The sequence below is a fragment of the Rattus rattus genome, chromosome 11, assembly GCF_011064425.1.
Source record: "Rattus rattus isolate New Zealand chromosome 11, Rrattus_CSIRO_v1, whole genome shotgun sequence".
NCBI lineage: Eukaryota > Metazoa > Chordata > Mammalia > Rodentia > Muridae > Rattus > Rattus rattus.
Genome location: NC_046164.1, coordinates 33,072,167 through 33,099,937, shown reverse-complemented (window position 1 = coordinate 33,099,937; position 27,771 = coordinate 33,072,167). Strand labels below are relative to the sequence as shown.

The following is a 27,771-nucleotide window of genomic DNA, read 5'->3' as shown; positions in this document are numbered from 1 at the left end:
GAAATGAGAGAGAAGAGCATCCTTCTGACAGAATGGCCACTTGAGCCTTGGGTGCCCCACGGACGGCCCCCACCTCCTAACCTCTGCAAGTGCACCCAAGCCCTGCCCTTTCCTGACCACCATTTTACTGCATCTCCAGGAATGGTTTTGGATTTTGCAGGTGTTTGGGGGTTTAGATGGCACCCACATTGTGGTGGAAGCACCATCACTCTGATGCCCTGGGCCTTGTGCATTGAACAGGAGCTCGCCCAGGGAAGGAAAAGAGGGGTGCTTGGATAGCAGGGGGATTCCTGGCTAGAGGAGCTGCAGGCCAGGAGACTTGCACAAATGGGTTGGCTGGGTATACTGTGGTATCCCAGAGACACAGGAGAGAGTGTAGCCACCACTTAACCACCCTGATCTCAGGCTCTGGAGGCTGACATCCCCTCCGGCTCCCATCCAAGTTCCCCTTCCACAGGTGGGAGTGGACCGCCATGGTTTAATTTCATTCTCCAGCTCAGAGCCGAATGCGTGGTTCCCTGAGTCAGACACCCGGCCAGGGAGCGCGTGTCCTGCGGAGGCGGCAGCAGGTCCGGGTGACGCCAGGGAGCCAGGGGCGGCGAGGTCACGCGTGGAGACTACGCCAGCCTAGCCCACGTGTGCGCCGGATTTAAAAGTTGGTGGCGCGCGGAGATGGTCACTTTGGTGTCTGAGCTCAGCAAGAGGCGCTCGGGAGACGCTGAGGGACAGCTAGAACACCCGCACAACACAGGGTACCTGGTTCCCAGTCCAGAGCTGCTTGGAGGGCAGAGATGTCGCGAGCAGCTAATCGCCGCCCAGGGCTCTCCGCAGGACAATTGGCCGCTGCAACTGCATCTCCTCTCCTGTCACTGCTGCTGCTGCTCGCCTGCTGTGCGGACGCTTGCAGAGGTAAGGTGCCACTATCCTACCTCACAGGGCCCCTCAGGCTGCCGCTGCACCAGTTTCTCCCCGCTACTTTCCTTGTCTCTTCCCTGGGCTTCTAGAATCCACTTCCCACTGAAGCCAGGATCTGACCCAGGACTGCAGGCACAGCTGGCTGAGGAGGGCGCAGGGCAGGCTGTAGACTCCATAGCCGGAGTTTAAAAAAGATTAAAACACTTTCCCTTTCATTGCAGTTATTGGAGGGACTGATGGTTGAAACAAAAGTCTGCGGCTCCCCTTGCCAAGGCAAGATAAAGTTGGGCTGCGCTGCGCCTCCTGGGAGATCAGCTGTCGAGTTACAAAGAGGAGAGACACAGGCTTACAGGGTTTCAGGATTAGAGTTCCCATCACAGAAAGTTAGAGTGAGCTTGCAAGGTTTATCTGGGTTTCCGGAGATGGGCGCTTAAAGCTGGCAAGGCAGGTGGGATCTGATGACAACAGGGACCTCCCGAATGTGGCTCCCAGGAAACAGGAAAAGCAAGACCAGGGCGAGAGGTCTCAAGCCCGAATGAGTGGCAGAGCAAAATGTGTCCCTTGGTTCTGTAAAGAACGTTTAGTTACCAGGTAACCTGGGGGGCTGTCATTCATTCCTGCCTTCTGAAGGTCCTTGAAATCCCAAACACTGCCTTGTTACAAACGGAATTCTCCAGGTGCTGCTTATTTTTCAGAGGTGTTGACGATTTAAATATCACGGCCGTAGAGCACTGTGGGAGCTCATGGATGAGCCCTCAATTAGAGCTGGACAGAGAGGACGAGTGTTCTTTTCCTGGCCCGTCTTTGTTGCCTTCATTTCAGTATTTAACTTCTGTTCCTGAGACATTGAGGGGGAACAGGCTCTCTCACCTGAAAGCCAGTTCAAGTAGGACAGCAGCAGGGACAGTATGAGAGCTCATCTGATAAAGGTGCCCTACTACCAAGCACAAAGACCGAAGTTCAAGACTGGGTGTGGTGGAGTACGCCTTTAATGCCAGCCCTAGGGAGGATGAGGCAGATGAAACTCTGTGAGTTCCAGGCCAGCCTGGTCTACAAAGTGAGTCCAGGACAGCAGGGGCTACACAGAGGAACCCTGAACCCTGTCTCAGAGAGAGAGAGAGAGAGAGAGAGAGAGAGAGAGAGAGAGAGAGAGAAGAGAGCGAACTTGAACTTCGATCCCCAGGACCCACAAGTTGTCCTCTGAAATAAAGAAAAACCAATAGCAAAATGGCAGCCATGTGATAGCATATTATTCTTGTGCAGTAGTGGTTTACTATGATTTATGCAAGCTAAATTAGCCTTTTCTCTTTTAAATGCTTTATTAGAAATATTAGAATGATAATTTTATTTACCTTCTTAAGAAAGGAAATAATTATAAAGGTTATTATTTTTTGTTTTTAAAGAATTCAGGCTTATTTAATACACTGCAAAGAGATCAGCAGCCTGACAGCCGGGCAGTAGCAGATAAACTTCCTATAGCCAGATAATCATAGTCTTTACTTGATTTATTTATTTGTTTGTTTGTTTAAGATATATGGGCATTTTGTCTGCATGTATGTCTGTCCAGGGAGGTCAGAAGAGGGTGTGGCCTCCCCTGGGACTAGAGTGACAGCTACCATGTGAGTTCTGAGAAGTGAACCCAGGCTCTTTGGAAGAACATACAGTGCTCTGAGCATTGACCCAGCCCTGATAACCACAGCTTTAAAACAATTGTTTTGTTGCGTGGGGGGGGGGAGCTATGCTTTCTACACATGTTGCACGCAGAATGTGCTTGTGACGGCTTCTGCAGCTATAGGAGTGACTGTCTTGGAGAGCTGGGTGGTCAGTTCCTAAAAAACAAACAAACAAACAAAAAAAAAAAAACAAAACAGATGAGCCTTCAGTTTTATTCCCAAAAGAGCAAAACTGCTGACTGATCAACCGCGTCATAAGTAACCTTGATGTTATTCAAGCAAAAGGCTTCCTTCACTCTCAGGAAGCTCCCTGACTGCTGTTTTCTGTCTTTGTTCCCTTTCAGACATGAAAAAACAAATCTCATTTTTTAAAAAAAAATGTAGTGAGCTGTGCCTGTGGGTGGGTGTCAATAGGCAGTGTGGTCTGCCTTCGTTCCAGATCACCTAAATGTGGGGTAGGGACATGCATGGCACACATAAGCAAAAGTTGGAGGTGATCTAACAAGAGCAATCAGTATACATCTAACAGTGACAAAAACAAATGTCATAAAGCCAGAAGGAAACGAGTGTCGGTAAATGTATCATCCTTAGGAAAAAAAAAAAAAAAAAAACAGAAACAAAAACAAACAAAACACCCACAAAAACCAAAACATGAGCAGAGTACAGGAGGGCAGAGATAATGAGATAGAGAAGCCAGTACGCTGGGTGGAAACGCCTCACTCAGAGAACATGTTTGAAGAGGGAAATTTCTCATAAAGACGGACATAGTTTGGGTGTCCGCCAGTCACTTGATTATGCCTGCAGCCATAAGAGATCATGGCCAAGGCTGATTTAAAGCATGTCTTTCCTGCTAAGATCTTTCATTCATTGACTGATTGGAAACGTTCAGTGACTAGTAACTGATTTCTCAGATGCTAACCCTTCAGGGAAGTGTTTGGGAGAACACTGGTGCCACCTTTCCCATGATCAAGTCTGTTTTTTTACATAGTGCTTAAGTAGAAATACCTTGACAAGGATGACCGGAGGCTTCCATGTTAGTGATGTAGGGGTAAAGGGTGGTGTCGTTTTGGAAAATGTGGATGGTAGTACAAATGCTTGTTTCTTCAAGTGCTGTGTTAGGCTGGCATGCAAGGTGACCTGGGTTGAGTATGGCTTTCAACGCTTTGAGTCTTGCTTCCCAGTGTGTTAACACCAAGAGGTAATGAAATCTTGAGCAGCGGGGTTAGTGGGACGTGGGTGGGAGACTGGGGACATGGCCCTCAGAAGGGATTAAAGGTGTTGCCTTGGAAGTCTGGTTCCTTGGAGAGTGGGTTGTTTAAGACTGAGATTGGCTCCTCCCTGATCTTGGGCTTTCTCTCTCATTACACAATTGCTCTAGCTGGTTCTCTATCCACCCCGAGGCCCTGGCCAAGGGTTGGAGCTTAAACTGGCAGTTTCCAAAACTGGGAACTAAATGAATCTCCTTTCTTTACAACTTACCCAGCAGAAACCAGAATACAACAAGTGGCTTAACAGGAACATTGTATCAACTCTAGTAGACAGTCAGAAAAAGGGAGAAGCCATGTTCCTTTTGTTGGGGTTCAGTCTGATGACAGTGGGTTTCTATCAACTCTAGAGAACCATTTTGATTTGGGGGCTCATCAAATCCCAAGGCTGTGCTTCTGTGTTTTGCAGAAGGGCCACTAAAGAGGCACCACCCTCCCTTTAATTTTGATATTAGTGGTTAGAACTGTTCATCACAATGGCAATTTCAAAGTGGCTCGTGGATGCTTGAGTCAAACTCCTAAGGGTCTTGGTGGGGAAGTCTGGCCCTAATGCCGGACAGCTGAGTCGGAAGCTTCATTTTGTCCTGGGGTGGAGAAGGGTTAGGAACATAACACTGCATTCTTTAAACAGAAATGCCAGGTTTGGAGAGGTTAGCTGAGTGGTTAAAGGCATTTGCCGCTCATACAGAGGACCTGGGTTCTGTTCCCAAGCAACTACACGGGATCTTGTAACTGTGACTCCAATTCCACGGGATTTGATGGCCTCCTTGGGCACAAGACATGAGCAGAGTGCACATGTCCACACGCAGACAAATACTCAGACATAGAAAATGAAGATAAGTAAGTCACAGAAATGCCTGTCAAACAGAATCTCAGAATCAGTAAGATCTCCAGGTACTTGACATGAAGATTTGAAATCACAGATTAATCCTTTCCCACAAGCACAACGAGCTCAGAATGTGACTCATCAGGCAACTGTGGTCTGACATGAATGTTTGTGGTATGGTGAGCAATTTATCACTGAAGAGTGTGAAGAACTTTATAGAAGGGGGTTCCTTACCAGGGGCTTCCCCCGGAGTCTGAACTTAACCAGCCCTTTATATGATGCTTCTAAGTTGTTTGTAAAACTCACAGAAAGGACTGTCATGGTTGTGAAAGGTCGTATGCGTTATGACCCTCTGTTTGAGTCCTAGGGCATACACGCATGCACATGTGATGTGTGCATATCTGCATCACAAGCGCGCATCACGCTTCTTGCTACCTATTCATTCAGGCAGTCTTATGCAAACTAGCGTGCTTCTGCTTTCTTCTCGTGAGTTGGAAATGATGGTGATGATGGTGGTGATAAGGATTAACTAATAATGCCTCTCTGGGAAGTTGGACGTGAGGATTAAGGACATGACGTATCTGAAGCGCTTATCACAGCTGTGCACGTATTATTGGACTGTTTCCTCTTTCGGGCAAACCGAATAAAGCTGCCATGAGCATTCAGATAAAGTTTTATGTAAAGTAAAGGAATTCCTTCTTGAGAGTGCTATCTCCACTAGGTTACTGGGAAGTTTTTGATAAGCCTGGCTTTTTATATGAGGCCAAAGGTTGCCATATCTAGTTGAATTGGCTTGGTCATAAATTATAGCAAAAAAAAAAAAAAGACAACCAGAATCTGAAAAAGAAATTGCATAGAAATAATTAATTTGAAAAAGAAGCATAATATAATAACATTAATGTATACTCAAAACTTTATTTTTAGGTACGCCAATATCGCCTCAAAGATTACCACCAGAACAAGAACAATGGTGGAATGAGGTAAGTTATCCTTTCAAAACTTAGTGAGAACTTCCATTGTCTTTAAAATTATTATGGTCAAATGAAATGTTGGAATTGATCTCTGGGGAAAACTGATTTTGCCAACATTGTGACATCAAAATAGTTAAGAGTGTTTTATTAAAATAAAGGGTAAAACACACCTATAATTCGAGCACTTAGGAAGCTGAGGCAGGAGGATTCCTATAAGTTGAGACTAAACTGTGGTATCTAATGGGTTTAATGTCAGCCTGATATATAGATATCATACATATATGAATATTCCAAGATCCTATCTCAATATACGAACACATATTCCAAGAGTCTATCTCACTAAAAGAGAGAAGGGAAGATAAAAGGAAATGAAACCATAAATGGTAAAAATTAGAAGGCAGAAACAAACTTTAAAAGGGGGGGTAATTATAATAAATGTATATATGCTGAACTATACCACTTAAAGACATGGATTCTCCTTTGTATTCGTGTTCTAGCTGCTAAAGATCCAGAAATAATTATCTATCCAGACTCACACCTAAGAGCTGAAGGTGCACTTGTGGGCCAGTGCTTGCTTGCCTAGCCTATGTGAGGCCCTCGTTGAATCTCTAGTGTACGCCTTCCATCATGCACATACACATAAAGAACCAGACGGAGCATGAGTAGTGATTGAAGTATGGAAGGATGGAAATGATACAGAAAGCAAATATGAACTGAAAGAAAACTGGGGTGGTCATCTTCATAGCTAATAAAATAAAATCCAGAAATTCAAGCCATCAAAACTGTCAATTAACCATTTATATACATAGAAAAGATGGACAAGAGGGTGTGGCCACCATTATCAATATGTACCAATGAGTTAGCTTCAAATTCTACCAGTCTACCAATGGGGAAAATCATGGGGGGAAATAAGCATTAAAGAACCAGAAGAAGTTAGGTTAGAAAGTAAGGTTTCATAAATTAGAAAAGATCTAGTAGGCTTTCCCAATTATGATGCAATACAATAAGAAAATAGCAAATTCATGACCTAAGCATCCCATTTGTTTGGGGGATAAGTACCATTTATGACAAATAGCCCTAGAACAAACAGGAAATTATACTTAGAATTTAATGGCAAAACATTATAAATCAAAATTTCCACACTAAGACTTCAGAGAACATTATACTTTATAATAAAAGCTCAAAAGTATAAGCTATGTGCAAGGCTACCTGTGCTCCAGAAGGTGGACCTACACCTTTGCATGTGACAGCAGCACTGGAAGAGCACGTGAGTTTGGGAAAAAAAGTGTTGGGGAGATGGGGGATGGGAGGAAATGCAGTAGCTTGATCAATACAGTACACACACACACACACACACACACACACACACACATTTGTCAGTTTTTTAAATGCTCCGAAGTAAAAATTTCTTTATTGTGTCATCAGCCAAAGCCTATGTTCTGTCTTTCACAGTCAATGTGTTGAAAGTTTCTTTACAAAAGAAAACTACTTTAAAGTCCTCACATCTGCCCTTTACCTAGCTAAGTACCTTCTCCTTTTTTTCTGTCTTTCTAAAGATTTTGTTAATCCTCCATTTCAAGCGTAATCTAATACTTGAACCAAGTTCCTTTAATCAAGTTTAATCAAGATCAGCAACAACCTTTTCCTCCTGTTCTCTGTCACGATGAAGAACAGCATTAAGTTTCTTGCTGTTGAAATGTTAGAACTGATACAAGAGCTCACAAGATTTTTGCATATAGTACCAATAAATAAGAATTGGTAACATTTCTGTGCACTAGAAGGAAGTAACATAACGATATAGTTTAAAACATAATTGGCTTTCTGAATCCATGGTTGGCTGTACATCCACAGATTTAACCAACTATGGATTGAAAATATTTAGCGTGAAGAACTGTATCTTTCCTAAGTCTATACAGACTCCTTCAGCTGCTCTTTCCCAAACAGTGTAGCGTAATAACTCTTTACATAATGCTCACATTGCATTAAGTATTACAAATGGTTTAGAGATGGCCTAAAGGATACAAGAGGATATCAAGTATACATATACACTGCTTTGTATGAGGAAGTGAGCACCTATAGATTTTAGTATTCTCAGGGGTGCTGGAAATAATCCCTACAGATACTGAGAGACAATTGCATATCATCCACAGTGACTATAAAAAGAAATAAATAGTAAGAAATACACTAACGCATTAATGAAGGAAAAAGCAAATGTTAATAAAAGATGCAACTAGATGGAGAGTCATTTTTTCTTCAGTGGAACAATTGTGTATGGGGAGGTGTTGTTTTTAGGACTGTCTGTCTTGTTTTTTGTGTGTGTGACAGGGTCTCTCTTTGGGATCTGGGGTTCACAGCAAGACTTGACTGGCTGGTGAGCCCGTGGCACCTCCTGTCTCTGCTTCCCCAATACTGATTTCAAGCATGGCGGCCTTTAATGTGAGTGTGGGGATCCAGTTCATGTCCTCAGCCTGTGTGTCAAGTCCTTTGCCCACAGAACTCAGAATATTTCATCTGATAAAAGAGATGTATTTATTTTTATTATGTATAAGTGCACTGTAGCTGTCTTCAGACACATCAGAAGAGGGCATCAGATCCCATTACAGATGGTTGTGAGCCACCATGTGGTTGCTGGGATTTGAACCCAGGACCTCTGGAAGAGCAGTCAGTGCTCTTAACCACTGAGCCATCTCTCCAACCCCCACTTACTTTTTTTTTTAAAGGAACATATTAATTTAACCTAACACTGTTGTGAAAAAACTGAATCTCTAAATTTATTAAGATGTCCTCTAAGTCCAGAGGATGTCTTAAATGCAAGGAGCTTAAAGGAGAGAACCCTCAGTTCCTGCTTACAGAGACTACTTATAAAACTGTAGCAATTTATTGAAAATTCAGACAAAGACACAAAAATAAAGGCATAAGTGATGGAATAAAACTTAGCGCTTGAAGAATCCCACCTTTGACAGTCTCCAGCCCAGGTAGCTTCCCCAGCTCGTAAAAAAAGAAAAAAAAAAAAAAAAAAAAAAAAAAAACAAAAAACCTCTGTGGCTTGGAGCTCTGCCTGCCCTGCAGGCTCATCCCAGAATCACCACCCCACCACCACCACCACCACCCCCACCACCACCCCACCCCACCACCCCCCACCCCACCACCACCACCACCTTGGAGAGCAACACTCAAATGTTGGAGGAAGGGAAGTGGTGGGAAGTTATTTCCGCTCCCTGGACTCCCTCAGCATAGCTGAAGTCAACCTATTCTGCACTGTCTTCCAGCATCCCCAGACAGATGAAGCCCCAGCCGGTCATGGTAGCGTTCCCTTACCGAATCCCTTCTCATCCTGGTTTCCCTTCTTCGAGGTTCATGCCTAAAGCAAACATCCCTGCACTGTAGCCTCTTCAGTTTTCCTTTCTTCCTTTCCCATTTGCATATTTATTTATTGTGGCACTGGGGATTCACCCCCGAGCATGTTAGACACATGTTCTACTCCTGAGTCACAGCCCCAGTTACATCATTTTCTAAAACTCTGTTTCTGGGGGTCGGGAGGGGGGGGGGCAGACCAGAGGCAGGATGGACACACACATAAACAACACTGTGAGGCAAAGAAGGAAAAGAACAAGCTGAAACTGACTCACTGACTCGAGACATGAAACTTACACTGTGTACAAAGGCAATATAAGGGGAATTAAAGACCAAATATAAAAGGTAAATCACAGAGGACTAGGAGGGATGTACGTTCATGAGGAAAACATCTCAAACAGAACTTCAAATGCTCCAGCACCCCCTCCCCTGGGAAGAGGACCCCAGGGAGTTTGACACAGGGGCAGGACTGAATGCTGTGTGAGGAGACTGGCTGTAGGGCTTATTTGTAGTAGAAAGGATTAAATGGAACCCAGCTGTCTGTCTGTCCCTGGGAAGTCTGGGGAGTGGATAGGCGATCTGTTGCCATATACAGTCGAGAAGGTGGGCAGCTTCCGGGATGGGCGGAAGCTATGTATTACATGCACACTTAGCACCATGGATAGATCTCTACGTAGCATAAGTGAAAAATGGAGGAAAAGTCTTAAGGAAGCCCCAAGCCTGCAGACAAAACAGATTTTACAAGAACATGCACAAATGAAAGGTGCACATCACATACGTTAGAAGAGCTGTCTATGAGAGGGTGGCGTGAGAATACTAAGTGGAAATATTACAAACAAGGCTAAAGGTTACGTTGTGCTTCAAGCTGAGAATATTCTTTGTGTCTAGGCTACCCCCCCCAACAAAGTACAAAAGGGGAAAAAAAACCAAATAGATGGTAAGTACCAGATTCCAAACATTCTTTAACAGTACAGATATTCATGAAGTCTATTAGAAGGGTCTCTGCTTCAGTAGATCATCAAAGAACATGGGAAAAAATAAGGCACAGTGAGTAATTGGCAACAGCATACTATTGTACAATATGGAAAATATTTTAACTTGAAATGATCTCTTTCTATGAATATCTTTGAAAGAATATTTTAGATCATGATGCTAGGAAGGGGTTTTGAAAACATTGTCTTTCTTTCATAGGAAATGATATTTAAAGCTATCGATCTGCTGGCCAAGTGTGGTAGCATACATTGCAGGGCCAATATTCAAGAGGCAATTTCAAAACCCTCCTGGGCTACATAGTACAACCCTGTATCGCTCCCTGCAAATGAAACAAAACCCTCACCACAAGTGACCAGTAGGCCACCTGCTAAGAGCACAAAGGACAGTGTTTCTTTTTTCCTGCTGGAGGTTTTTACATTAGTGAGTGGCCCAGACACTAGAGGCATGTGCTTTCCCAGTCATGTGCCTGTCTATTTCAGAGTCACCAACAGACCGTGCAGAGGTCTCAAAGGCCACTAGTGGCCCTGGAAATCACTGGAGCCATCAGCTGAGGAAAACTGGCAACTGTGTACAGAGATGGTGAGGGAATGAATGGGGCTGCTGTCCCCTTTCTGATGAATGAGAACAAAGACCAGAAACTTTACAACCATCTCCTCATTGGGTTAGTGAAATCTCTGATGTTTTTACTGAAGTAGCTTCAGGCATTGGTCAGTTAGCAGAGCCCCAGTTCTTGGACCCAGGCCACCTCACATATACAGACAGCTTCGTTTATAGGAAGGAGAGGAACTATGAGAACATTGTCCTTCTTTTATAGGAAAAGATGTTTAAGAAAGTTAACAGGCTAGCCAAGTGTGGTAGCGTGCGGTTGTAGTGCCAACATTGCCCAACAGTTGTGCCCTGGGGTGTGCAATGGCTTCAGGTCTCTCTCTGTTCCAGGAATAGTTCAATAGAAGCCATTTCCTCTCAGCGTACCAAAGCAAAGACTTGGAGCTGATGGTGTTCTGTACCAGTCAGTGTTCATGGCTTCAGAGAGCATCACCTTGTCATCTTACCCTCAACTTCCCTTATCACATTGTTTCATTTTCCAAAACTCCAATTCAATTCAAAAACTTTTACTGAACATTGATTCTGGTCAAGTTTGTTATTTGTTTATAACAGCCTCACTATGTAGACCAGGCTGGTCTAGAACTTGTCATCCCCCTGCTTCAACCTCTCAATGTAACTTTTGACTCAAAAAGTTTTCCTCCCTCTCCTTCATCCCCCTTCCTTTGGTGTATGTGCACGTGCGTGCATGCGTGCGTGCGTGCGTCAGTGGGAGCAGGCACATTGCACATCGGATGAGTGGAACTTCATATAACATTCTTCACATACTGGTGATAAGCAAAGATGGAGGGTCCCATGAGCTGAAGGGGACAGACATGAGATCATGCTTTTCTTCAGTAGCTCATGCCTTCGCTGATCCCTAAGCTAAAGAATCATATATTTCAGGATGTTCTCAACCGGGAAGCAACAAGGAGCTTAAGAAGTTACAATTGACTCACATAACTCCTCGTCTCAGTCTGCCGTGAGAATACAACTCCAATTAAGTAGACCAATAAAGAATTCTGACACTGGAAGTGGCTCTGTGATGCTATGCCATAAAGAGGGTTTGGCTGAAACTACTCCAGACACACAAGCATCACTATATTTTTTTTCCTGGTTCCGTTTTGAAAGGCCACCCAAGAAATGTATGCTGCAGACACAAGGCCTAGGGCTTAACTTTCCAGCACAGCCTTTTATGATTACTGTAAATCTTTGCTTATATCCTATTGTTTGTTTATGACAGTCTCACTATGTAGTCCAGGCTGGTCTAGAACTTGTAATCTGCTCAGCCTCTCAAGTGCTGGGATTATAGACCTGTGCCACTGCGTCCAGCTGGTACAGCTCTGTGTTACAGTGGAAAAGCTCTACCGTTTTCTCTCTAGGATAAAGGCTGAGACCATCCAGCTGCCAACCACAGTTGAGTAAGCATTCATTAGAAAATGAAGATCTATGCTTCTGCTGAGATTTTTCCTTAATTCTGTGTGCCACTCAGTTATTGGCCTAAGTGAGATGACATTAGAGTCATGTCTGATAAGCGATCACACAGCAACCGATGGCACTCCCTTATTTTAAGGTCATGGGGGAAGGGAGTGCCATGTTCTCAGGTTTCTCAGACTGGATGAGTTCGGAATGTCTACCTTTACACCAACGTGTGAGGAAATCTTCACGCACTCTGAATGTCTTTATTAGCTGTTACTGGGGACATATATTCCAATGGGTGGGGGCAAGTCTTGGACAAATCCCAAGTCTAGGACTTCATTCTCTTCCTTTGGTCTTTCACACCCCTCCCTCTTTCCCTCCTTCTTTCTCCCTTTCCCTCTCCTCTTTCATTCTTTCCTTTCTACATGATTTCACTGTGCATCGCAACCTTGAATCTACTACAGAGTCCAACCTGGCATCTAACTCATCGTCCCCTGCCTCAGAGATGGGACGATGGGCACATACAACCAGGCCCAGCACCCAGGACTTTCTTATAAGGTTCTAGAGCCTCCTCTTCTCTGAACTTAGGGCTCAAGGCTGCCAGGAGTCTTTGGTTGCTGTCTGTATGGAATGCCTCTGTGTAGTCTAATTTTCTGGTTTGGGCTCTTTTCTATTTCTAGGGTGTAACTGATGTCTTTGTTTTCTACAGATTCCTGAAGCTTGTGCGTCCTTTCTGTCTGTTGATTCCCAGCCTCAGGTAATTTAATCTGGAGGTGTTTCATGACCACGTAGGCTTTTCTTGGTGCATAAAAATCTCCATTTGTCCCTTTGAACTTTTCTTGAACTCACTAAGACTTGTCACGTACTCGATGCGTCCGCATTATCCCCCAGGTAACGTCAGTCCTATAGGCTTGGGTTTTAAAAGGCTAGCTTTTCATCCTTAAGTAAAATAAATTTTATTTTTGGAAACTGTGAACTATTAAACTGATAATTTTTAAGATCAAATTTTGCTTATGCATCCAATACCCAAATAACCATGTGTTTTTGCACCAGAACCAAGCTTTCTGGCCAGGCTCAGGCAGTGGCCCTGGGCCTTCACAGAGCTGAAGCAGACGGGAGTATAGCCGATAAGCATGCTCGCACGTAAGACTGAACTGCGTGTTCCCAGTTTCCTGCTTCTAGGATAGCCAGGAGGCCGTTCACTTCTCTTCCCATGGGACGGGGGAGGGCTGAGTGCTAGCATAGCTCCTTCACAAGGGGAAATGGGGAGCAGGAAATAAGGGTGTCACCGTCACACCATTCCACTGACGCTTCCCCCTGCAAGTCTGAGTGCGAGGACCCAGGGTTCCCTTACTGACTTGACTTTCTCAGTCAGCTCGGCCAGGAACCTGGAGAGAAACTAATGTGCCTCAAACACACCCTCTGGCCAAGGCCAAGGGGCTGTTCCCGTGGCCCTTCTGATGGGATCAGAGTGGTGGGAACAGAGGAGCGGCCATGTGTAATGTCTTTTCCTAGCTGTAGAGGTTCCTTTGCCAGAAGTTAGAGGCGTCTGCTTGGGCTTAGGGAGAGGGGAGGAAGCAAGATCTTTTGAACCATTTTTCAAATTCATACTTTGAACCCCAGTTTCTGCCTTAGTTACTTTCTCACTGCTGTGATAAAATACATCCCAAGGAAAGCAACTTACGCGTGGAAAGGCTTACCTTTGGCTCACAATTCGGAGAATACAGTCCGTCATGGCAGGGGGCTGTGATACAGGAGTAGGAGGCTGGCTGGTCACACTACATCAGCACACAGGAAGCAGTTAAGCACAGGAAGTGAGTCCAGGCTACAAAGCCTCTCGGCCCACCCACAGGGACCCTCCTCCTCCAATATAAACTCCACTGCCTAAAGGCTCCATAGACTCCCCCTAAAAGCGCCATGAGCTCAGAACCAAGTGTTCAAACACGTGAGTCTCTGGGAGACATACTCAAAGCACAAACAGTACCTTCAGGTGAATGACACGGGGATATTAGTAGGTAAGCCTTCGTGTTGAACTTAAAATTCAGGAACAGCTTCAGAACAATTTTTATGTCCACAGTACCCACTGTATAAGGTTTTGAAAAAACTATTTAAACTCTGTCAACATAAACTAACTTTTAAAATATTCGTTTCTACTTACAGTGTGTGTGGGGGTACCCGCATATATGTATATGTGTGTGTGTGTATGTATGTATGTATGTATGTATGTATGTATATGGGGGGGCAGGAAAGGCGCACGCCGTACATGTGTGCCTGTGCATGTGAAGGTTCAGGAATCATCTTCTATCACTCTCCCACCTTATTTGCCAGTCAGATCTCTCAATCTAACACAGCCCTTGCTTACTTGGTCAATCTTGATAGGCAGCTTGCTCTAGGGATCCCCTGTCTCCACCTTATGAGGTTGGAATGGGGCTGGCACACTCACCTAGCATCTGGGATCCAAACTCTGGTCCCCACATTTAAGCAGCAAGCCCTTCAAACACTGGGCCACCTTCCTAGCTCCACAAATTAACTCTTTATTGGACCTCATTTCTGTGTACTGTTTTAAAAGAGCCTGGTATATATGTATTATTTCTGTCCTTCACGCTTAAATGTATATTTCCATGTATTTTGAGACTTTTAAGTATCATTAACTGTTTATGTACTTTTATTTTACCATTGTGCAATTTTCGAATAATGCTTCAAGACACTTTTGTCAAATAAAAATTAAAAATCTTTACGGTCCATTAATATGGGATGAAATATTACCTATCCCTTATTTGAAAACCTTTAAGAAATTATTGAGAAGAATGGCTTCTTATAAAGAAAAGTTAGGAAAATGCATTTATTTTAAAATGTTCCCAGTCAAAGGTCAATGTTATTGCCAAACTGCATCCAGCCTAGGCACGGTTTTCTAAGGAGAAGCCACTTGCATATATAAATACAGTCTTCTTTAATCGAGATGCATCTTTAATCGAGATGGAACACAGTCAAGGATCTTTTCTCCTGCTATTTTGGATTTTGCTGCATTTCTATATGGGCTACTTGAAATAAACCCTTAGGGGTTTTTATTACCAGATTTTTATAGATCTACCTGAAGGGAACAGGTAAGGAAGGACTTACCAGACTCCATAGGTCAGCTCCTCATAGTTCCGGGCTGGGCCTCAGAGGTAGAGCACTAATCCAGCAGGTACATATGAGACCCTCCCCCACCCCCACCATAAAACAACAGAGAAATGGCCAACTCCCGATTATACATCAGCCGACATTGGTGAGTCCACCACGGCATAGTCCTAGGTAGAAGTCCTGGCTCCCAGGACACACTCTGTCAACTACACCCTCTTAAGGTACTGGAGAAGTCAGTCTTGTAAGACCTCATTTTCTCTGTACAAAAGAACTGCAAGCCCTGTCCTGCATGCCTTGCCCCTGTGTTTTAAGAACAGAATGGAACCTGTGTACGGGAAAGTATTTTGTAATGCGTTGAAACGCCGCGTATACCCGGTCCATTTTGTACCATCACTATATGTCCCAACAAGTTGCCTGGGAGGCAAACAGACGGGAGGGAGGGAGGAGACAAAACCAGACCTCTGTGGAGAGGAAGGATGTGAGGGGCATGCAGGGTAACTGCAACTGTGCTCCTTCCTCACCACAGCCATCCGTGGTAGGTGCACGGGGAGAGATCGATGGTGCAGAGCGATCTTTTCTCACAGCTTCTAAACTGAGTACCTGCAATGGTAAATTCAGTCAAAGGGCTTGTCCTGCCCTTAATCCTTTCAGGAACTTCCTGCAGTGACATCACCCCTGATTTCTGGCTAAAGAAACTAAAGTTTTGAGAGATTAAGTAACCAGCGTAGAAATGGAGTCGAACACTGCTCATTTCTGGCTATTCAGCTTCCGGGCTCGTACTCTAACACTATTTACATCGCCTCTCACTGCCCCTGCTTTTCTTTACTTCAGATATGAACTGATTGAGGGATCAATGGCTCACAGGCCGACTGTGCTAGGTCCTGTGCAAAGCAGGGTTTGCCCCTGCTTGTCCATTTATGCCACTCCCAACCACGCCCAGCTGACTGCCAACCGCAGGATTCCTGCCCTAATTCTGCCCTCTAAGGCTTTGACAAACCCGATCCTGGGGTGTGCAGTCAGCAGCCTGGAAAGGGTGGTACTCAGACCAGTACCACGCACGGCTTCTCGTCCCTCAATCCCCATTGTTTGAGAGCAATTGCAGGATTTTCGAATTAGCCAGTAATGAGTAATGTTCAGTGAAGCTCACGGCTTTGGCATGCACACGCATTTCTGTACAAGCCGGGAGACTAATCCCTAGCTGGCACTGCCCAGGTTATCTTAGTCATAGAGTCCCATGGTGTCTCACTGAGTGTTGAAAACTATGTAACTGGACCACAGTGAAAAAACCCCATTAGCTGCATAGGTGCTGCAAAGAAAGATTGGTTTGTTGTATGTGTGTCAAGTTTGTGTGTGTGCACATGTGTGTGTGCACATATACATGTGGGGGGGTCTGTGTACATGGGGATGCATGTCCATGTATACCCGAGCACAGACCAGAGGAAGACATCAGGCGTCTTCCTCCATCACTCTCCACCTTGTTTTGTTTTTTTGAGATGAAAATCTCACAGAACCCGGCATCTACCATTGTGTCTAGCCTGACTAGCCAGCAAACTCCTAGGATTGACCTGTCTCCATGCCCAACGCTGGAGCGATACACACACTCGGCTATGCAAAACTTTCATGTAGGTGCTAGGGATTGGAACCCGAGTTCTCTTGCTATGTCAGCCAACTTTGTCACCTGCTCAGCCATCGCCCTGGCCTGAGGCTGTTTTAGATTCTTATGAGAGAAATCAAGAGATTCCTACAGCCTTTCAGTGGACCAAGGCAAGACTTCTTTGCAGTGTTGATAGGCTATCCTTGTGAACCCAGCATCTGAAACGTCCCCTTCTGCCCAGATATAGTGCAAACTGAAGCATAGCCCGTGTGCTCTCTTGTCTGCCTTAGGCATCTGTTGCATTGAGGAAGCTTTGCCGTGTCCTGATGGAGATTTTCCAGAAGCCTCAGGTAAGGCCAAAGTCCTTGTAGGCAACTCAGCAACCAAACAAATCAGGAGAAGCGCCTCCTCCTTGAAGAAAATGTGCCCAATTTAGGAAGCATGTCAACAGGAGCTGCAAGACACACTGACGGGACCAAGAAGCAGATACTTCAGTTTCTCTGTGAGGATAGTGCTGGTAGAGTTCATTCTCAACTAACTGGGAAATCACATGTCCCCTTCAAGCACACAATGTGGTCTGATAGAAGAAATTTATGATCCTATTGGTTTTCTTTTTCTCACACACATGCATAATTGGGGACAAGAATGAAACAAAGTTGCAACATTTTTATGGTCTGTACTAAGGACATGATACTTTGTTGAAGCATAGGACACTAAGAATAGAAAAACATAGTGGGGGAGAACACGGCGCACTGGGAAAAACAGACAAACAAGCAAAGACGCCAACAAGGAAGAAAGGACAACCTGGCCAACTGCACTGTCAGTGTCAGTTCGAAAGTTCTTGTTTGTGTCTGTGTCCTGGTTTGTGATTGGGATTATTTGATTCTTCTGGGAGAATGTTTTGTCCTAGATGAAGACTGGGCTAGAGTGTGAGAAATCACATACCATTGGACTTCAGGTTCAAGCCTGTGTCTTGGTTGAACGGATTTTAAAACTCCTTTATTATTAAAGGTGGTAGCCTTACTTTCCGAATGATGTATTTCATCAGCATCTCAAACTTATCCTGCGATTGCTGGTACACTTCAGCCTCTGAGCCTTCCACAAAGAGGAACCCAAGGAAGGACACTTTGATAGTTTGAAGGCAAATTATTCTTTCTAGTGATAATAATGTCTCCCCCCAACTCTGTAATTTTTCCTAATTAAAGTAAAAGAAATAGCAGTAATATCTACCCATCATCTTTCTTTGGTGCTAAGAGAAAATGAGACAAAAACAAAAAGAAAAGAAAAGAAAAGAAGAGAAAAGGAAAGAAAAGGAAAGGAAAAGATATGACTCCTAAAAGCCACAGACATATTAGAGACAAAAGCCTAAAGGGAAACTTATGGCAGAAAAAAAATAACTCATGACCTTATTTGGTGATGACAATTAAAAATACTTCAATGTGGTCTGTTTAGTTGTTTACTCCGGATACTCCATTGTGTGACTGCATTGAAATTTCCCATCCCACCACTGCTGAACATTGATGGTCCTTCCAGTTATTTTCCTATAAAAAATTTTATAGAGAAGATCTCTGTCCACTTACTTATAAATAGTATTTAATCAATCTTCCATTTATTTTTGAGCAAAAGATGCTAAAGCAATTTTAGTCCTGTGTTTGAATTATGTGTCATGTTTTACATTTTTATATAATTCATAATGTATTGTGAATTTCAAAGTATGCAACGTGAAGTTTTATCGTGTATAATGATATACATCTCTTCACTAGGAACAAAATGAGAAAGATAATGCTAAGAGGGTAAGGTGATTTTTCCTAAATACATATCCACTAAACAGAATAAAGAAAGTCATAGGTCTTTTCTGGGTAACTCACTCCTTCTGTCTTACAGTTCTTATTTCATTATTCAAAGACACAGAAGTTGGGAAATTCAAATGTTGTGGTAAGTAGTCTTATTTTTTAAAAAAGATTTATCTAAAAAAATTTTATCTAGCATATAGTAAGACCAAAACTCATACTTTTTACTCTACAAATTATGTTTGGGTCTGATCGTATAGCCCATTATTTCCTTCTTCAGTACCACGGGGATGGAAATAAGTTTATATATGAATAAATAAATGAAAATCAATATTTATTATGTACTTATTTTACATGCTAATAACTACGTGTGCCTTATATTCGCTCACTCACAATTATTTATTACCTAGTATGTGTCAAACACAACTGCAAATGCTCGAAATATGGTAATCAATAAGTAAAAACCATGTAAAAAAAATCCATCCTTCATCAATTTGTATTCAATGACAAAAGAAGACAGAGGAAGTCTAAGAACAAGTGAACAAGTAAAGCAAATTCTTTAGGGTGATATTAATGCAAGAGAAAATCAGTCTTGTCCAAAGACATTTTTAAAAGCAGTTATTTCAAAAGACAAGTATCAGTGCGAACTGGAAATATCACCTTCTGGTCTTGTTCATTATCATGAGGTGGACGTGTGTTGTAGAGCTTCTGTCAAAGCAATGAGAAACGAGTAACCCAGTTTTGATTTGCATCAAAATCATGTGGCTTCTTTCAGTAGTAGTTTTTGGTTTGTTTGGTTTCAGTTTTCTTTTCTTCTCATTTTATTCACTTTACAGCCCGATCGTCCCTCCCAACCCCTGCATCACTCCCTCCCACAATCCCTCCCCTGGTCCTTTCCTCTCCTCTTCTGAGAGGGTGCCCCCTCTTCCTTGGGCATCCCTGGTCTCTGCTTTATTTCCCATCCCAGCATTTCTTGTAGACAGGATCGATCTGGGGTTGAAAGTTTTGTGGGCGGGTTGGTGTCTCTGTCGCTCCACTAGAGTTTCTGCCTGGCTACAGGAGGTGACCTCTTCAGGTTCCATATCCCAACTTCTGAGTCTCAGCTAAGGCCACCTCCATTAATTCTTAGGGGCCTCCCTTATCCCAGGTCTTGGTCCTACCCTGGAGATGCCCCTTGCCTCCACCAGTTGCAGATTTCCATTCATTCTCATGGCTGTCTGGCCATCTCTTCTGTCCCTCCCCATACCTGATCCTGAACCCCCCAGTTCCTTCCCCATACTCTCTCCCTCCCAGTTCCCTTCCTCCATTTTCCTCCTACAACCATTTTGTTCCCCCTTCTAAGTGAGACTCAGCATCCTTGCTTGGACCTCCCTTCTTGTTTAGCTTCTCTGAGTCTGTGGAGTATAGCATGGTTGTCCTGTATTTTATGGCTAATATCCACTTATAAGTGAGTACGTGCCATGCATGTCCTTTTTGGTTTTTTTTTTTTTTTTTAGGTTTTTTTTGCATGGATTTAAAACACACAAACTGCCTAGGGCTGTGCTGTAAAAGCAGAGCCCTCACCCAGCATAAGCAAGGCCCCGGGTTTGATCTTCTGCACTGGGAAAAATTAATAAGGAGAGAAATGATTTGTCCACAATATTTCGTTTAAGCTTGCGATGTACTACGTGCAGTTTAGAGAATGAAATGGGAAGTGTGGCTTGAACATGTACGCGGAAGGGGAAATGTAAATTTAAACCCCACTTTAAGTGTGTGCCTCGTGGAATAATCTTACATGTGACCAGACAAAACCTCTAACTGAGATTAGCTACATACCAAACACGACTTGCATTTATGAGCAGATAACCATTATCTAGGGCTAAAAGTCACCCATCTGTTAAATCAATTTAATATCAGTGAGGAGGCTCAACTCAACCTAAACCTTACGAGAGTGCAGCTGTCAGGCGGCTGCGTCTCGGGTGTGCCTTCGTTGTCTCCCACGTGGCTTCTCATTTTTAGAAAGTGCGGCTTCATTACCTCCTCCACCACCAAAGCACATTGTCATCTCTGTGTTTCCTGCTGTCTTGCCCCTGTTCCATTTTAAATATTTAATGTATGAAGGAGATTTCCAGGTATATGTGCTAGAAGCATCCAGATAACAATGTTTGTAAGGGAAAACTGATACTTGCAAGTTGCCTTGACCTGGACTGGATTATTTTGAGTAAGTGTAGACGTCGACAGATGGCTTTTTTGCCTCCTAGAGAGGCGACCTGGGGCTGCACCTGTTGCAGTTGTAACAGATCCGAGGCCTTCAGCAAAGTGCTTCTCCAAATAACGGGCCACCGCTCGGCGTGAGACTAGCGACCTGTCCCACCCCTTGGTTTATTCACTACTGTTCTTTAAAGGGCTCGAGATGGGCTATCCTAGATAATGTCTTTCATTTCCTCTTCTTGTCCTTTGACCTGGGGTGAGAATAGTGGGTAAGAAACAGACAGGCGGACAGACAGACAGACAGGAAGCCATCTTAATGCCCGGTGCTGTGGAGTCCCTGTGCTCATCGTGTGTGTTCATGTCCTCCCAGTCGTCTGTCGTGCATCCGTTGCTGCAGCTCGTTCCTCAACTGCATGAGAGAAGAATGAAGAGAGTCGGAGTGAATTATGTAAGACCCACTGCATGCCGGCTTTGCCGCTCTGCGGCGACCCCTTCCGCTAATCACAGCTGTGGTCCTTTGTAAGATACCCCTCTTCAGGGTGAGCCCCTCGCATTCACTGAATAGTGTTAGTTCTCTGTCACAATGACAGCATGTTGTTGGTCAACCTGACAGACTGGGTTACTTGATGTCTGGAGTTAGGCAGAGAATCATACAGTGTTCAGTTGAACAAAGCATCTTACCCTGTGACAAAGAAGAGGAGGGAGGAGACAAAGTGAGGTACTGTTCCCATTCTCCACGCAGAATTTCCTTCTACTCCTCCTCCGAAAGATTCCACTACCTCCCAACAGCACCGTCCGCTGCTGACCACTTGGTCTTTGGGAGCCGTTTCAGATCCAAATCATCGTGGACCTTGGTTAACCTGCTTAAGGGCATCTTGCAGTCTTTCTCCCTCTCCACGTTCTGACCTGGTCTAGCTCAAGCCCTTCACATTGAGGAAAACTGGGGTTCTGTGCCCTCTGAGACCCTCTAACTGAGAAAATGTGGTCTTGGCTTAAGAAAAAAGGAACTGCTGGGTGTTTGGTCTTTAGATAGGAATTGGAAATCCAGTCAAGGCCAATTTGTCACCCCTGTACCCTGTTGACAAATAGCTACGGTGGCAGAATTTTTTGCCCAAGTGTTAAAACATTGATAAAAATAGGGATTGTAAATATATCATAAAACAAATGTCTACATTTCATTTTTCTCCCTCGGCTAACAAAAATAGGACCTAAACCTAGTACCACCGTGTAAGGTAAATGTAACTAAGCTAACACATCCTTAACTAAAAACTGCGTTTGCGTTGTCACTTAAAAATAATTCTGGTGCTTTTAGTGTAGAAAATCCTGGGCCACGTTTTGAAGGGAGACATTGGTCTAGCACTGCCATCTTCGACTTATTGGGAACTCAGCTGGGCTTTCCCTGGTTCTGCTTCATCAAGGGAAAGGAAAGTCAGTCGTTAAAAGAAGGTTCCATGAGCTGTCTAGGATGAGAGGTGACAGTTCACTGACCCTCAGTCTAAGGAAAACACACACACACATACACACACACACACACACACACACACACACACACACACACACACACACACCCCTCCATTGTGATATTCCCTTTATGGTTTAATGATGGTTACTTCATTACTACATTGTTACCATTACATAAATTAGCTTTAAGAGTCCAATTCAGGTCTGATGTTTCCTTAACTTTCATTCTGTATGTTTTTATTCTTCTTAAAGCAGGTTTTTAAAAAGCATATATTTAGATGAGTACACATGCCTCTGTTTATTTTTATAATCACTATCCCCCCCAAAGTCTTCATACTTTAGCTTCAGTTGAATACAACTATCTGCTGCTAACTTTAAAGAGAAATCTAAGAGGGGATTTAATAGCGGGACAGACTAAATGAAGGTAAACCCGGAAGACATTCTCCCACAGGGGAATATCCTTAGGAAATGCTGGGAGCAAAGAATGCAAGAGATAAATAGGAAACCCAACAATAACAACAACAAAACCCAATTACAATAGAAAGTTGGCTGTGATGGCCAACACTGTCTAATTTTAAAACATGGTTTTGTAGTGAGATATCTTAAATTTGAAAGAAAAATACCTTAGATTTTCATGCATTCAAACATTTTTTAATATTATTTGATGTGTTCCTTTTCAGTTCATCTCTTCAAATTCCAGTTATTGACACTTCTTCCTCTGATGACAATGCCCTGAAAACCTTTGTCTTGGTTTTAAGTAATTAGTATATTTTCACTTTTACTGTGTTCTTTCTTCTCTCTCGATTACACAGAGAGAACTGTTTTAAGACAAGGACATAAACATATTTTCTGTGTACACATTTTAAACATCAATGCTTCAATCTCAAGTAATTTGAAGGGTATAGTAAAAATAAGAATTAAGTAGATTTTGAGAATTAGAGGTATATGTTCTGTAAATCAAGGATTTATGAACTTAACTAGATATCAGAGGCACATCATAGGATAAAGAATATGACCATACTTGTGGGAAATCTGTAAACAGCCTTGACTGATAAATTGAATGCTCCCTATGAATTATTAATGCAAACAGGAAGCTATAAGTCAAGTCTATGGAAACAAGAAAATGTTGACTCTTCTTCCCATGAAGCTTAGAATGTTTTGTTTGAGTAATACTATATAATATGTTTGTTATAAAAACACGGTTGTTCCTACTTGTCATTTTTTTTCATTATCACTCTACACATACAATAATATCAGGAAAGTGTCTTCCAAGGAATTAACTAAACATACATTGGCCAAAGTTGTTCCTCGGTTTCCATGTAGACGTATTATATCCTTGCTTTTCTGTGTGACCACACCCAACACATTATTTTATTCTCTCAAAATGTCAAAAAGGGACCTTGAAGCATAGCGCACCCAACCTCTTTCTACTTACTGATGACAAATTTCCTTTAAAAAAAGAATCTATAATAGTAATCCAGAAAATATTTTTGAATACACCATTCTGCAGATACTCGTTGTTGCTGAAATGTGTTAGATGTAAACGTAACGGTTCTCTCCTGACACAAATGCTCTACTCAGGTCTTTGGGAATAGCTAAAAGTAATATCGAGCTTCACTGCACTCGTGAGAAGGATTTGCCCCACTTCTGGTGTTGTTTAACTTGTTATGTCATCCTTATTTCTTCCAGGAATACCAGAGTCCTCTAGCTGCTCAAAGTCAAAGTCGGGGATTCTTTTTATTCAGGGTATGTACATATAGTATTTTATGATCAATAAGTTCGGAAATTGGCAAAGTCTGTTCACTGTGTGCTCACTCAATTGGCTCGTTTTAATGAAGCGTTGCAGTGACCTTATACTCATTTGACATCAAGTGTCTCGATACGATTTCACTTCCACCACTATCCTGCCGTTTTAACTACAGCCCCTCTTGTCTCCCTTTTACTACCCCTGCGGTGGGACTCCTCCAATGACATCCATCCATGTGATATTTTGTATGCGTGAGACAGATTTTTAGAGCTATTTCATAAGTCCAAGGTGTTGATTAGTAAGGTTTTGGTTGAACAGGTTGCAAGAGTTATGACTATGCTGACAAGTTCTGAAGATTAGCAAGTTCAGAATAAAAGCTACCAAGAAAGATAGCTTCGTGACTGTGTTTATCACTTTGTGTTTGTGTAGGAAATGTTTCTAAACAGACTTTTTTTTCGCAATATTTACTTTCTTAACACATAGCCAGAAAGGTTACACATTTAATAAATGCATTCAGTAATTATTACTGACGCTCTAATAGGTGATAGGCAAGAGACCAGTAGAACTCTGGTACAGAGGACCAGAGTTCGGTTCCCAGCACCTACTTCAGGCAGCTCACAATCTTTAACTCCAACTCCAGGGGATCCGGAGCTCTCTTCTGGCCTCTGTGGGCACTTGCATGCACCAACATACAGGTATATCCACAGTTTCAGGTAAAATAAGATACTTAAGTAAAGATAGAGTTCAGCTTCTATACTAGAGTACTTCACAGCCTGATTTAACAAACAGATAAATAACAGCTAAGATCAGTCCTTGGTACACGGGGGCTTGTCTTTAAAAACCCCAATTTGAGGTTGCTCAAGTCCTTTATATTAAATGCTGTGGTATTCGTGTAAAACCAACCTCATCCTTTGTAAGCCGTCTTTAGATGAGAATTGGGGCAAACAGTTTAGCCGGACAATGGAAAGTAATACAGAGATGACATTGTGTGTATTGAGGATTAGACAAGACATATTTAACGAAACATTTAGCTGAAAAGTTTCAGCTTTATGCTTAAGTCTAAGGAGGCGTTCCTGTGGTAGGTTTCACACGAGCATATTGGAGACTGGACTGCACTGGATTTCGGAACCAGATTGACAGCAGGGATATATAAAACGGAGATGCCATGACTTCAGAAAGTCAACTTTGGGTCATATTAAACTGAAACTTGAGAACAGCCATTATTGAATGTTGGTTTCCTATAAGCAAAACCAAGTAGTTTCCAATTCATATTGGTCCTAGCAGCTTTAACAGTGCCTCAGAACTCAATAGAAACACACACTTTCAGGTTTCCCTTCAGCCTTAGTAAACCAGGCTGCAGCTGTGCGGTCCACAGCCCACTTCTGTTCTGCCCAAAGCCTGTCAGGTGACCTAATGTACCTCAAGAAAACTGTTGTTTATAGCATAGGCTTCTTTCTTTCGCATTAGTTACAACGATTTCTTTCTAATTTTTTATTGTTTTCAGCCACGCAATGGGAAGAGATCAACAAGTTTCGTTTAAAATGGTACGTGTTCAAAAAATTACATCAGTAAATAAATATGAAGCGGCATGTGTGAAATCAAGTTGGAAGTTCCCATTGGTCATAAACTAAGCCACACTCAAATATACTTCTAGTGTCAGGTTGCATGTGTGTACTATTATTAGTTATAAATATTACAGTTGTGCTGTTTTAGGGCTAGATTTGCTTTGATCCAAGTATTCCTTGATCCGTGACATGAAAGCAGTCATCCAACGTGATTTTGGAGATGACAACCTCATCATCACTCACTGTGCACGATGTCACGGGTTTCACTCTGCTCTGTTAGTCAGCGTCCACTGGAGTGGGCCAGGGTTCCCTGGCATGGGCTTCTGTATTCCAAATAACTCAAACTCAAAAAAAAAAATCTTTACGGCTGCAGCTCAGTTGATAGAACGCTGTCCTAGCATGGCCAAAATTACACAGCCAGTCTCAGCCAGGTGGAGCTACATGACACCCTGTCTCAAAATGTGGCAGGAGGGGCACTGCTGGAGAGATGGTTCAGAGGTTAAGGGTGTTTGCTGTTCACGCAGAAGCTCTGGATTTCCTTCTTCCGCCTACACTGGCAGCTCGCAATTGCCTGGGATTAAGACTAGCTCCTGAGAATCCAACAGTCTCCAGACCTCCACAGGCACCCATACACACATGTAAAAAGAGTAAAGCAGACATTTCTTAAAGCAAAATTAAAGGAGGGGCGTTTGAGGAAAAGATAAAATGTATTTCATCCAAATTATTCTAGAAAGAGGACAAAACCGTAAACCTAGATAGAAATGAAAAGACAGACGTTAAAACAACTCGAGAAGTGAAAATCACCACTGTGCAGACGCTCACGGGGTGAAGTGGAATTGGATCGATTTGGTCTGAACTTCTCCCTGAAGTTGAGAAAACATAGCTTTATGACCTATTCCCTGGGTTAGGGTCTATTTTGAGCAGGATTTTGTTTACTTTGCTAATAGAACAGGAGTTCAATAGTCATCTCCACCTTGACTTTGTCACCTGATTACCTAAGGTCAGTCTTTATCCTGATAACGTATTTATTGACAGTAAGTATAAAATATGGATGCCGTGATAGCAGGTGTACAAGTAAATAAGCAGGGGGAACTTTTCTATGACTCTTATTTTATTCGGGTATCACTCTCATTACATGCAGTCCAGGAACAGTCATATAAGAACTCAAACAAAATCCAATATAAAAGGTCCTCAAACCACATAGCCAAGGGGGCTCCACATTTGCTAATGAGATAGAAAGGTGGGTGTGCACACAGTGGCCGCCCAGCCATTCAGTGTAGCTCCCTTAAAACTGTGAGCTCTTGAAACTACTCGGTTCAGCACGTTGGACTTTGTTTTTCCCCTCTGAGTAGTTGTAAGGAGCTCAGCAGGGGGTGGGGAAATTCAGCTTAACCTTGGTACACAGCCAAAATGTGCCCTACTGAGGCTTGGAGAGAGCCATAGCAGTATCCACCCACGCTGGGGCCTTCTCCAGGTGTGTACAGAAGAACTGGTCTATGCTCTAAGGTGGAAGCAGGAACCTCTTTACACACGCGTAATGCTTATTAGCATTAATGGACTTTAGTAAAGTTTTTATATTATTAAAAACATTGATGTATTTAATTGAGACATACAGATGTGTAGCACAAATGTCCAGATTTATTCTACATGTGCATAATATATGTATATATTTATAGTGTCACATATATGTGAACATAATTTGTTTTTTTTTTTTTCTTTTTTACAGGATGCCAAATGATCTTTTCATTGAAAACTCTGCTGTGGGATATAAAATGTACTCACATTTTGTTCTCGAAAAAAAAAAAAGAATGATCCCTCCGAAATGTAGTCTGTTGCAAACCCTGTATTGTAACATTCTCTGCCATGGTTGAGATTATGAATGTTTAATTTGTTGAAAATAAAACAGCATCTTGAAATGTATTGTTACATTTTTAGTTGGGTGAACTATTTTAGTTTAGTTTATCCAATTCGCATTGTGTCGGGGATAAAGCCATCAGCTCTTCTAAGTATCAGAATGCAGACTGGCATGGCGGTACACGTCTGTCATGGCAGCACTGGGGTGCCGAGCCAAGATAAAGCTGAGTTCAAGGCTAGCCTAGGCTACGTAGCAAGGCTCTGTTTAAAAACAGAAATGAAACAACAGTTCAGAGAGAGTGCTAGCTCTCTTAGAATTCCAACAAAACTACATGAGTTACGACTTATCAATGGTGGAGGAGGCAAGTTATGATTTACTTAATACAAGATGGATTTCAGATCGCTACAAATGTATCAGAAGAGTTTGCCTGGCAATGAGTAGTTAGTTT

The 27,771-nt window shown here is 42.9% G+C and overlaps 1 protein-coding gene across 1 annotated transcript; it reads left to right on the top strand.

The window, feature by feature from the left end:
• Window positions 1-570: 570 nt before the first annotated feature.
• On the top strand, window positions 571-25,443 carry Nmu (neuromedin U). The gene is made up of 8 exons (XM_032915889.1): window positions 571-909; window positions 5,604-5,659; window positions 12,708-12,755; window positions 17,006-17,065; window positions 18,479-18,508; window positions 18,600-18,650; window positions 23,846-23,902; window positions 25,408-25,443. Exons 1-8 carry the CDS (start codon window positions 792-794, stop codon window positions 25,441-25,443), a joined length of 456 nt encoding a protein of 151 aa, XP_032771780.1. The 5' UTR covers window positions 571-791.
• Window positions 25,444-27,771: the final 2,328 nt, after the last annotated feature.